Below are 12077 nucleotides of genomic sequence, written 5' to 3'. Positions count from 1 at the left end.
AAGGTCGTAGCTGTGATACACGATAGATGCTAATACGTAGCTGTAACATAAATAACACAGATGTTACACTACAAGGTCGTAGCTGTGATACACGATAGATGCTAATACGTAGCTGTAACATAAATAACACAGATGTTACACTACAAGGTCGTAGCTGTGATACACGATAGATGCTAATACGTAGCTGTAACATAAATAACACAGATGTTACACTACAAGGTCGTAGCTGTGATACACGATAGATGCTAATACGTAGGCTGTAACATTAATAACACAGATGTTACACTACAAGGTCGTAGCTGTGATACACGATAGATGCTAATACGTAGCTGTAACATAAATAACACAGATGTTACACTACAAGGTCGTAGCTGTGATACACGATAGATGCTAATACGTAGCTGTAACATAAATAACACAGATGTTACACTACACGGTCGTAGCTGTGATACACGATAGATGCTAATACGTAGCTGTAACATAAATAACACAGATGCTAGAGCTACATCGGTATGTAGATACTAACGATAAATAACATAGAAGCTAATCTTTATATATGCTAATCACAATCACACCACAGAACGTAAACGTAACTTAAACAACATAGATGCTAAAGCTACATGTAACATCATAATATAGATGCTAAAGCTACATGTAACATCATAACATAGATGCTAAAGCTACATGTAACATCATAACATAGATGCTAAAGCTACATGTAACATAATAACATAGATGCTAAAGCTACATGTAACATCATAACATAGATGTCATGAGGAAATTGATCGTTCACTCCCCTCCCCCTCGCCCCGCGGCGACGGCGGCGGGGGGGGGGGAGTTAGGGGGCGCCACGATCGTGCGAGTACTCACAGTTGTCGAGAGTACAATCCCTCATCGATGTCTCCCTCCGCTGCGGATCCGTTCCTCGCCATTGTCGTCTGCAAAACACGCGCAAGAGAGAACATCACGTTAACGAACAACCGTCCGCCGCGCACGCGAGAGAACATCACGTTAACGAACAACCGTCCGCCGCGCACGCGAGAGAACATCACGTTAACGAACAACCGTCAGCCGCGCACGCGAGAGAACATCACGTTAACGAACAACCGTCAGCCGCGCACGCGAGAGAACATCACGTTAACGAACAACACCCATCAGTGCACGCGACCACTCCACGTTAAACAGATACCGAGAGCGTAAAAATGCGGCCCCACTTCCGGTAGAAAGACGTAAACGATAGAGAGATGCAATCGCCGATTCCTGCTCGTCACGTAACTTTTAAATCGGATGCTCTAACCTCTCGGGTGGCGGCAGACGTGAAGTGTGACTAGCTAACGACGTTCGCTACGCGCTTTCTTCGCGAAACGTGGCAGAAACAGAAATCGAGGATTGAACACACGGCAAATCAAGATGGTCGCGCGATATCTGCACGTGCAAAGTCCAGGAAGTTGAAACTCCAACTTAGATAGTGAAATTATAGTAGATAAAAACATTTGTTTGCCTACACCGACGCAGCGTACGCGCGCGTTAATTCACAGATCTGGTTCAATATTGACAGTCTGCGCACACGCGGCTCTTAGCCTTAAAATAACGGAAGGGGGAAAAAATGCATGCGACGGCGACGTAACAAACCATGCAGCAACACCATCCAGTGTTTGCCACTGAGCAGAAAAAGCTGTAGGCCTGCAGGGCCTATAGCTCCTAAAAGCTGCAGGCCTGCCAGCAAAGCTGTAGGCCTGCCAATTTTGGAGCAAATTACAGTAATAAAACAGCATATCATGTTCTTCCTTGTGTTTATTAGTCATTATCAATATCCATAATCATAATCCCACTGTTTTTCCTTCCTCTCGTCGGATGACTGTTTATGCTTCATTGCCGGGGGCTCACAATTAAGGAAACGCCCCATCGTTGTTATATGTAGCTCCTTGGTAACTACGACTCTCCACTTTGACAGCAGAGACAGACTGGTAGTCTGGTACACATCGGTAGCAATGTAGTAGCGTCTCATAACATTGCGAGTGGAGCACTCGACTGGCAACTTGCCCTTTAGTTTACTACACTGTGGTGCGCAGCTTGGAACAAGGTTCCAGGCTATCGCTCTTTCATTTACAATCAGGCTGCGCGAATATGCAGTGGGCGAACGCATTGTTTACATGTATGTCACAGTTTATCACGGATTAGTTTTAAAATAAATACCCCTGGAAGTTAACATGCAAGAAAAGATTTCTACATGTAACAGTTTCTCAGTGTTTCGAATTTTCGGTGATCAAATAGCTGTAGGATCAGCGGGCCTGTTTTATCAAGAAGCTGTAGGCCCGGCATCGAAACTGTCGGCAGCGGGCCGATGAGCCGACGTAAATTTCGAACACTGGCGCCATCTACCAAGCGTAACCGCCAACACAACAGTCTAACGTGACCCATCTCGCGCTGTACCGATATCGCGGAGTGCTGCGTGCCGACAGCGCCATCTACAGAGTGTAGCCGTCGATGCGACAGTCTAATGCAGCACGTCTCGCGCTGCACCGATATCGCGGAGTGCTGCGCGCCGACAGCGCCATCTACCGAGCGTAGACGCCTTTAAACGTGACCCGTCTCACGCCGCGCCGCGCCGATATTGCCGCGTGGTGGCGCCACCTTACCGAGTTAGCAGCGGCAGCAGCAGTGACTGGTGTCGTGACACCGTTGTCGGAAGTCTTGGCGGCGGCGGCGGGTGCGGTCTTGGATTCTGCGTCACCGAAGGCGTCCGTACGCTGCTTCTTATGTGGAGGTGAAACGCTGATGTCCGCTTGTGTCTCCGCCGGTGTTTTTGTAGCACTGGACATCTACACAACAATGTGACGATGATGTGGTGACAATAATGTGACAATAGTATAGAGATGACAGACTGGACATCTACACAACAATGTGACGATGATGTGGTGACAATAATGTGACAATAGTATAGAGATGACAGACTGGACATCTACACAACAATGTGATGACAGACTGTGACAATAATGTGACAATAGTATAGAGATGAACAGACTGGACACCTAGCACAACTAATGTGAACGATGATCGTGGGACAATAATGTGACAATAGTATAGAGAATTGACAGATCTGGACATCTACATCAACAAGATGTGACGATGTGATGCTGGGTGACAATAATGTGACAATAATAATAGCAGATGACGCGACTGGACTCTACGCAAACAATGTGGACAAGTGATGTGGTGACAATAATGGTACAATAGGATATAGATTACAGACTGGACATCTACACAATGTGATGACAGACTGTGACAATAATGTGACAATAATAATAGACGATGACAGACTGGACATCTACACAACAATGTGACAATGATGTGGTGACAATAATGTGACAATAATATAGAGATGACAGACTGGACATCTACACAACAATGTGACGAATGATGTGGTGGACAATAATGTGACAATAGTATAGAGATGACAATGGACATCTACACAACAATGTGACGATGATGTGGTGACAATAATGTGACGATAGTGTATATAGATGACAGACTGGACATCTACACAACAATGTGACGATGATGTGGTGACAATAATGTGACGATAGTGTATATTAGATGACAGACATGACTGACATCTTGTCTCTGCCGGTGTCTTTGTAGCACTGGACATCTGTAAACGTGATGACGGTGTGGTGACAATACCAACGTTGTAGCGATGACAATGTGACGACAGTGTAGTGGTGACAACAATGTGATGACAGACTGACAACACTGGACATTGCAGCACTGCACATCTGCACAACAATGCACGATGACAGACTGTGACAATATTAATGTGACGACAGCTTAGTAACAACAATGCAACAATAGTGTAGAGATGACAGACTGGACATCTGCAAACATGACGAAGACAACAATGACGACGCCGTAGCGGTGACAATGACAATGTGACGAGTGTAGTGATGATGGAGTGACAACAATGTGATGACAGACTGACAAAGATCTAATGACAAACTGACAATGATGTGACGACAGCTTATAGCGACAACAATGTGACAATAGTACAGCGATGACACAGTGTGACAACAATGTGACAATAGTACAGCGATGACACAGTGTGACAACAATGTGACAATAGTACAGCGATGACAGTGTGGGACAACAATGTGACAATAGTACAGCGATGACAGTGTGACAACAATGTGATGACAGCGTAATGATGTCATATGAATAGACTGCAAGGTCCCAATGTAGAATTGACATGTCACATGAGCCCACTAGCAATACTAACAGACATCGATTCCCTATATAATATTATAAATAACTTTCCTTGACATCCCCAATAGAAATTATAAATCTAATCATGATTAGTGAGAAATTAGCAACACGTTTGGAACGAATTGGACATGATCAAACTGTGGAACTTTCGTGAGCAAAAGACCAGTAATATACTTTCTTTGTCTTGCTATGAATATGATTCATATGATAAATCAGTAATACTGATATGAATCATAGCGAGACAAAGGACAGTCACAGTAGGTCCTACGATTTCAGACTTTGTAAAGCATGCAGATACAACAAACATTCAAAGACAAAAAAATATCATTTGCAAACACATAATTTGAAAATAAACAGTCCATATTTTGGTAAATAATTTTAAAGAGTTATGGTATATGACTCAAAACGTAACTGACAAATTATTTTACGTCGACGATGAGTCCGTAGGCGTAGTAAAATTGAAATCCGAACACCATTTTAGTTTGACTTATAATAAGTCTCAGAAAGAAGACAGACTAGCTACAAAATAACTAAACTAATAAAAGGAAATACGCCATAATTTTATTATTAAATGACTACTTTGCGCAACCACATTACAATATTGGAACCACGTAAACAAATAACACCGAAATCGGCTTGAAATCGACAAAGAAAATATAACACAAACCTCTTGAACAGCAATATGGCGGGCCACCCAATAGAAAAGGTCGCATATGACCCTAATGATTCACCATCTACGAAACGCCTCATGCGAAACACTGCACACAGTGAGTTGCACTTCTATTTCATCCATTTATATGAATATTTACGCGGGAAATTGTCTTTTGCGTTTTATCAACACATATAAACACTATTAGTATTAGTGGGTTATATTCACAACGCATAAAGCAATTCAACGTTGTAAGAATTTATAGTGAGTAGTGAGTACAGGGAAAATAAAATAACGCACTCACGGAAAATTGATCGCTATGCGAAACGCGTGAAGAAATCGTTGCGGGAACCTATATACCTTTTCTTCCGCCGAGAGTTTCTTTTTCCCAAAAACAACTCCCATTGCCGGTGTACATGATTCAAATGCACCGCTAGTTTTGCTCTCGATAGGCTGTAGCTATATTCCGAGTCAAAATGTCAACATCAGTCTGCGCAAGCCGTGAACGAACAAATACAACAGTAAAATTATCTCGGCAGAAAAAACGATGAACAAAATCACATTTATTGCGCGCATTTCGGCTCCCCCGATGAAATCGAAATTTCACACAATCCGTCAACAGCTGGTGGTACATATACTCCGCACGCCGCATATACACTGGTATACCTATACAGCTGTTCTTACATGCACGCAAAATAATGTATGTGTTCACAAATGGAGCAGTCAAAAAACTGATTCCGTACTCAGAACATACAATGTTCTCAAATCAAATGTCCCCACATGACGTCACAATGGTTGAAGAGCACTAGCTGCATTGCACCGCCTCCATTATTTTTGCAGCTGAGAATTCATGGCAGGCGCAGTATTATTTGATATTGTCCTGATATTGTTGTTGCTACGTAACCAAGCAAGGGTAGATTGCAAGCGAAGGCGTGAATCAATAAACCACACGGCAGTTTTCCCCTGCAACAAACCCGCGGCACACGTATATCGAGCGAGTGAAACAGTCTCGTACGTACGTACGCAATCACGTTAATACGTTCACTACTCGCAACGATACGCGACACATCATAATTATAATAAATAATGCATTTTTAATATAATAAAACACACACCATCGCCAAAGTTTGCGTGCGCATGCAAACTAAATTTGAGAATATATTTTTCCGCACGCCCTTAAAACAACGTACGGCTGTATTTTGTGTGTGGCGGCGGCGGCGTCTGTGGAGAAAGAAGCACGGATACCGAGACACGAAAAAATGCCGCTTCCCGGCGATTCCAATAAGAGGGGCGTACAGGGGGCGGGGGTACGGGAGACGGGAGAAAAGGGGGCGGGGAGCGGAAGGGAAAGGAGAGAGCGAGAGAGAGAGAGAGAGAGAGCGAGAGAGAGAGAGAGAGAGAGCGAGAGTGCGCGAGAGAGAGAGAGAGAGAGTACCAGGTATACTAAGTAGAAAAAAATAAAAAAAATCTATAGCACGAGAAATAAATACATGAGAAAATACATTGTACAGGATAAACATATATATTACGCAAACTGTCAGAAAAACTATTAAAATGACATTCAAAAAAGAAAATACAAAATATAAAGGATCATGGAGGTGTTGAGGGAGGGAGATAAGAGGACAGGGGAGGGAGGTGGGAGGAGAGCGGGAGGGAGGCAGGAAGAAGACAACCCCCTGTACCCCCTCCTTTATATAATAATGCTGATTGTCACTGTGTCCCTGCCTCCTAAACCCTATAAATAGTAAAATAACTACACCGTGACTGCCCCAGCCCGTCTGTGAGATGGAATAGTCTAAAGCAGGCACGTAACCAGCCAAAAAATAAACTACTTCCAGTACTGACATGTCCTTAGTTAGGGCACAGAGCGAACGTAGACTCATGGCAAACACCGTCAACTCCTGAACCGACTACTATGAATACACGCGTAGTTCGCGCGCAGAGGGGATATCATTGCCACGTCAAATATGACATCCTCGCGCCATCTATCGGTAGAAATAATTCATATGGGCACATTGTATGTTGTGTGTAACCGTAAAATGCATTATTAAATGTATTATAATACTCTAAAACGTTTTTAACGTAGAGTGAAATTAATATAATTACAGTACTTATACAAAACAACATTTACTGGATAAGATTGGTAAAGGGTCAGCCGTGAAATTCCCATCCTACACTTCGATGTATGTATTTCAATAATGTAGCCGCGACTATAATCGAATATGACATCCTCGCGCCATCTATCGGTGGAAATAATTCATAGTAGATGAAGCTTATTACGAATTGTCGTATTTTGCTACGAAATGCCAGTTAACTGCCGATATAGCTGTAATGTAATGTACCAGTTTGCGGTCTTGTGACGTAAACCATGGTTGTCCATGTTGTGCCGAGTTGATAATATAAAGAATGTTGGTTAACGTAAGCATGACTTGTCAGTTTATTTTTCATCTTGTATCGTGTAATCTACTGTGATTTGTTTATACCAAGTTTTCCGATAACTCACACATGCAGACACTGCTAAGAAACGAGGCAGGCAGTGCTGGCCAGTGTTAAAGTGTAGAGGTGACAAACGTATCAGATCAACTTTTTTTCGGAGAGAGTTTGTTATAATTACTGCATTGTGCGAGGAAATAAAACAACATGAGTAGCACACGGTTTGGACAAATTTCACATCACCTATTCGGTTCACTTTTATTTACATTTAGACATACCAAACACTACGTACAATGTAATGTATTTCTTCAGTGTCGTTTTGACAGACATTGACAGAAATGAAGTGGTTTCTTTTAACAAGTCGATGCACTTTACACACTTTACGCGACAGCTACAACGATATCACATAAGGCTGATCATCTAAGCGAGGATGCAGTTATTAGACAATTTTTGCTTAATTGTCAATATTAATTGTCATATATATTGTCTTATTTGCAATGATGCAGTTATTAGAGGAGAATGCTTACGACACGAGATCTAACAGGCGTGTGTACTGTAACTCGACCGCGAGGGGCGCGCATAGAGAAGGAGCCGATTGCCAAATACTATAGGTCACGTTACTCTCTCTCTAGATCTCCCTCTCTGCGCTTGCTGCTGATCACCAGGAATCTTCTTTGAACTGGTTTGGTTTGGCCAGGGTTCCGTCGTCGGGGCCCAGGTCGCGCCGCGCTCTCTTCTTCTTGTTACTGAAACGCAGCGAACGGAGGAACTGTTATTTATTCGTCATATACATCTCTCTCTTGCTCGTTCACTCTCTTTCTCTCTCCTGCTCCCTCCTATCTATATCTCTCCCTCTTTCTTGCTCTTTCTCTCTCTCTCCCTCCTCTCTCTCTGTATCTCCCTTCTCTCTCTCTTTTTTTCTCTCTCTCTCTGTCTGTCTGTCTCCTGCTCTCTCTATCTATTTATTCCTCTCTCTCTCTCTCGTGACACCTGTTTTCCTCATCCCCCATTTCTAACAATATATCTATCTGTAAGTAGGAGCTTACTTTGGGAACCACAAGTGACGAGCGTTGTTGAACATCGACACGAGTTCCGTTCGCGTCGGCCCCTGCCTCGTGACCTCGTAGCGTCGGCGATACTCCTCCAAGTGTTGTACGTTGAGTACGCTCTCTCCTGCTCGCAATTCATCCTCGTTCCTCGATAGCGGCTTCAACGGAAAAAAAACAACGAACATTTAGCTTGGGCGATGTCGCTCTTGGCTCTCTGGGGGGTTTGCACACTAGTTTATTGCTTGCGCATTCCTCTTTTACTTAATTGAGTATTAATTAACAATGATTATGCGACTCCTACATATCAATCAGTATTTGCTAGCTGCTGGGCGTTATTGAACCAACTATTATCCAGAACAAGTAAATTCCCTTCCCAAGCTGTAGATTAATTGATTGTGTGGTACGTACATTAGACTACATGTATTTGGGCAAAACATTGATGGCAGTGGCTGGAGGTACGGTAGCCGTCGGTCGTTCAAGCCCCTTTTTTGCGTTAGGGTTAGGATTAGGGTTAGGGTTAGGGTTATGGTATGGTTTAGGGTTAGGGTTAGGGTTCTAGCTCATCTAAACTCTCAAACCGTGAATTTATTTCCCAAAGCGTTATTTCGAAATCTAGCGCCACCGCCGCCATCTTTGTCTCGTTAAGTATGAAAGCGAATGGACTCCCGTACCCGTAGCCTCGAGACATTAAGATACGGCTACCGTACCCGTAGCCACTGCCAACATTGATTTCGTTCTACCTCATCAGGCATTCACAGTCTAACATCTTCTAAATATTGGGGGAGGGTGTAGCGGTTAACTCCTTACCCGCGTATGTTCATAAGGAAACTCTTTCGCTGGGTGGTAGCAGACGATAGTTGATCCATCGTCGGTGAGAACGATTCTATCCTCGTTCAATGTATCACGGGACGACACGCTCGAACATGACCGTGACTGTACGGACGAAGCTGTAAATAAATAACGTTTAAACGTACACGAATAACTAACTATTTTAACTATATTTATCACATTTTACACTAATGTTACCACGATAGAGCTGTATCGATTCACTATACGTCTATTTATGTCATACTTTTCTGTAGTGAGTTAAAAATGTTTCGTAAGATGATCGCACAACTTCTTGTAGTGGATTTTTGCACAAGGGAGACATTACTCCCTGCACCGGCCATATTGAATAATGACGAACTCTCGGGTCCTACTAAACAGCGAAATGTGCTACTAAACAGCAAAATGTGCAGGAATGTGCGTGGAATGTGTGCGCAATGTATAAAAANCCTACAATCTTACCACTACACCTACATTCTACACCTATATCTACATTATCTACACCTACCACCTAATATCCTACATCTACACCATACTATCCTATATGCTACATCTACACATCTACATGTCCTTATACATCTACATCTATCATCTATCATCTTAGCATCACATCTATCACCTACACTTACACCTACACCTATAATTTACACTGCATAAAAACTCATTCTTTATTTTTGTCTATATCAAAAAAATTCTCGTGTGGGGCGCCCCCATACCCGCCTCCTCCCTCGCGTGCGTACCGAATATACTGAGGGGGACGTATCCCAACGCAAAAATGCATCACTTCAGAGAGATGAGTGTGACGCGAAAGCGGAAGTCGAAATGCGCGCTAGAGCAGCGTTACCATTCTCAACTGATCTAAAGCATGAACACTACACGTACATCTATATTCTAAGCATCTACACCTTATCACGTACTCTACTATATTCTACATCTATCACCTAGATGGCCTACATCTACACCTACATCTACACCTACATCTACACGTACACGTAAACGTACATCTAGCACGCAGCCCTACAATACAACACTTCTTACTCAGCAGGAATAGAAGGAGGAGGAGAAGATCAAGAAGAAGAGGAAGAAGAAGAAGAGCAGCAGGAGGAGGAGGAGGAGAAGGAGAAGAAAGAGGAGTAGGAGCAGGAGAAAGAGAAGTAGAAAGAGAAGAGTAGAAGTAGGAGGAGGAAGAAGACTTCGAAGACGAGGACGAGGACGAGGACGAGGACGAGGAGGACGAGTAGGCGGGCGGCACCGCGACAGACATGGATCGCTTGCCGCGGCAGCCTAAGCAGTTCAGGGGCACGCTGCCGACGCTGCCCCTGCTCCGTGTCGACGACATACTGAAGATGTTTGGAGCGTACGGCCGCTTCCAGGTCAGCGTCGTACTGCTCCTCAACCTCGTCAACCTCTTCTGGGCGAGTCAGCTGCTGTCGCTCATGTTCATCTCCACCGTGCCGCCGTTCCACTGCGTCGTCGACGGCCTGCCGACGTCGGTCGACGTCGGCGGCAATGTCACGTTGCCGCAGTGTACGATCGTGTACTACGATACCGACGTCAACGTGACGACCGACTGTGAGCAGTGGGCTTACTCCAAGCAATGGCCGCACACGATCGTCGGCGAGGTGAGTGTGTGCACGTTAGCGAGAGTTACTAGTGTTAGTGGAGTAAGGTAGTCCGTAATACAGCATGTAGTAAGTAGTAAGTATTAAGTAAGTGCTAAGTAGCTAGTAGTGAAGTAGTTTAAGTTAATAGTAAGTAAGAAGTAAATTATGTAGTAAGTAGTAAAGTAATTTGAATAAGTATTAAGTAGTAAATAGTAGATAAGTAGTAGGTAATAGAGTAAGTAGTAATGTAAGTACAGAATAATCTGCTGTATATAAATAACAGTAAACCACGCTATAAAACTTTTATTTGGTATATAATATAGATAATTTATACATGGGTTAGTAAGTTAGACAATATATTTGTATAATGATGTTAAAAGCTCTTTAGAATATGGAAAATAACGCGTGCACGTACTACGCGTCTGTATCGCAAGTCACTCACCTGTGCAAATCAGTGTCATCACTAAAGAATTAATTAGTCTATATAGTCAAGCACTTCAATAGACTCGCACCTACCATAAATGTTGGAAATGGTGTTTATATAAACACGGTGGGTGGTTTGCAAATAGAGCATTCGTCAATATTAGCTTAAGTATGAGATAAAATGTGTCCGATAAAGCGTGCAAAGCCGACGTTCTTGGCAGAGTGCATAGCTAGGCGGATACGTTTCTCAATGAGCCACTAACTAAATACACAAGCTAGGAAATATCTATTACGACGAGACTGAACTCTTTTGTAACACGTTGACTGATTGCATTGTGTTGGTGGGTGGAACAGACGGTACAAGCGCGCGCGCAGGGACGCTGGAATTCGGGACATCATTGTCAAAAACATCGTTAATAATTATGACACCACGAGTCTAAAATCTCATAATATTTGTACACTGCTTTTACATTTATTATTACATTTTTATACTCATGATGTCATACCTACGCATGATGTTTCTGACAACGGGGCCGGTCTACGCGTTTACATAAGGGAATCCAAATAGGAACCTGCACCTATGGCATCATGGCTAACGCGCGCTGGTGGTATGTCATAATATCAACAGGTATGATGTAGTCTTCTAAACTGAGAAATTCGCTTTTATAATATCGCCCTATTCTTGCGCCTAGCTAAAGGCAAGTGCGTAGGTAAAGTATGTAGCTTCAGATAATTCGGAACCACGCCACCAGATGCCGCTAGCGTCGATCTCGGAAATTGTCTGCCGAAATCATGAACGTCACTGATTTTTTGCTCGGCAGTGGGATCTCGTCT

General features: G+C 43.2%; 3 protein-coding genes across 3 annotated transcripts in view; 1 reads left to right on the top strand and 2 right to left on the bottom strand.

The window, feature by feature from the left end:
• Positions 1–4973, bottom strand: part of LOC106818202 (ubiquitin-like modifier-activating enzyme 1 Y) — a 21534-nt gene extending 16561 nt beyond the window's left edge. Inside the window, exons 1-4 of the mRNA XM_014822927.1 lie at positions 4928–4973; positions 2640–2822; positions 871–938; positions 362–401 (exon numbers count right to left, since the gene is read on the bottom strand). Of these exons, the coding sequence (XP_014678413.1) occupies positions 362–401; positions 871–938; positions 2640–2822 (291 nt within the window). The 5' untranslated portion in view covers positions 4928–4973. The remainder of the gene's footprint in view (positions 1–361; positions 402–870; positions 939–2639; positions 2823–4927) is intronic.
• Positions 4974–7564: 2591 nt separating this feature from the next.
• On the bottom strand, positions 7565–9658 carry LOC106818203 (39S ribosomal protein L42, mitochondrial-like). Its single transcript, XM_014822928.1, has 4 exons — positions 9464–9658; positions 9199–9338; positions 8389–8549; positions 7565–8088 (listed from the first exon to the last, which is right to left on the bottom strand). The coding sequence occupies exons 1-4, from the start codon at positions 9558–9560 to the stop codon at positions 8001–8003; spliced, it is 486 nt and encodes a 161-aa protein (XP_014678414.1). The 5' UTR covers positions 9561–9658; the 3' UTR covers positions 7565–8000.
• Positions 9659–10379: 721 nt separating this feature from the next.
• Positions 10380–12077, top strand: part of LOC106818201 — a gene marked incomplete at its 3' end in the record, with an annotated part of 3218 nt that continues 1520 nt past the window's right edge. The window contains exon 1 of the mRNA XM_014822926.1: positions 10380–10838. Within this exon, the coding sequence (XP_014678412.1) occupies positions 10479–10838 (360 nt within the window). The remainder of the gene's footprint in view (positions 10839–12077) is intronic.

This window comes from Priapulus caudatus, unplaced genomic scaffold (genome assembly GCF_000485595.1).
Source record: "Priapulus caudatus unplaced genomic scaffold, Priapulus_caudatus-5.0.1 Scaffold2088, whole genome shotgun sequence".
NCBI lineage: Eukaryota > Metazoa > Priapulida > Priapulimorpha > Priapulimorphida > Priapulidae > Priapulus > Priapulus caudatus.
This window is presented reverse-complemented; position numbering and strand designations above follow the sequence as displayed.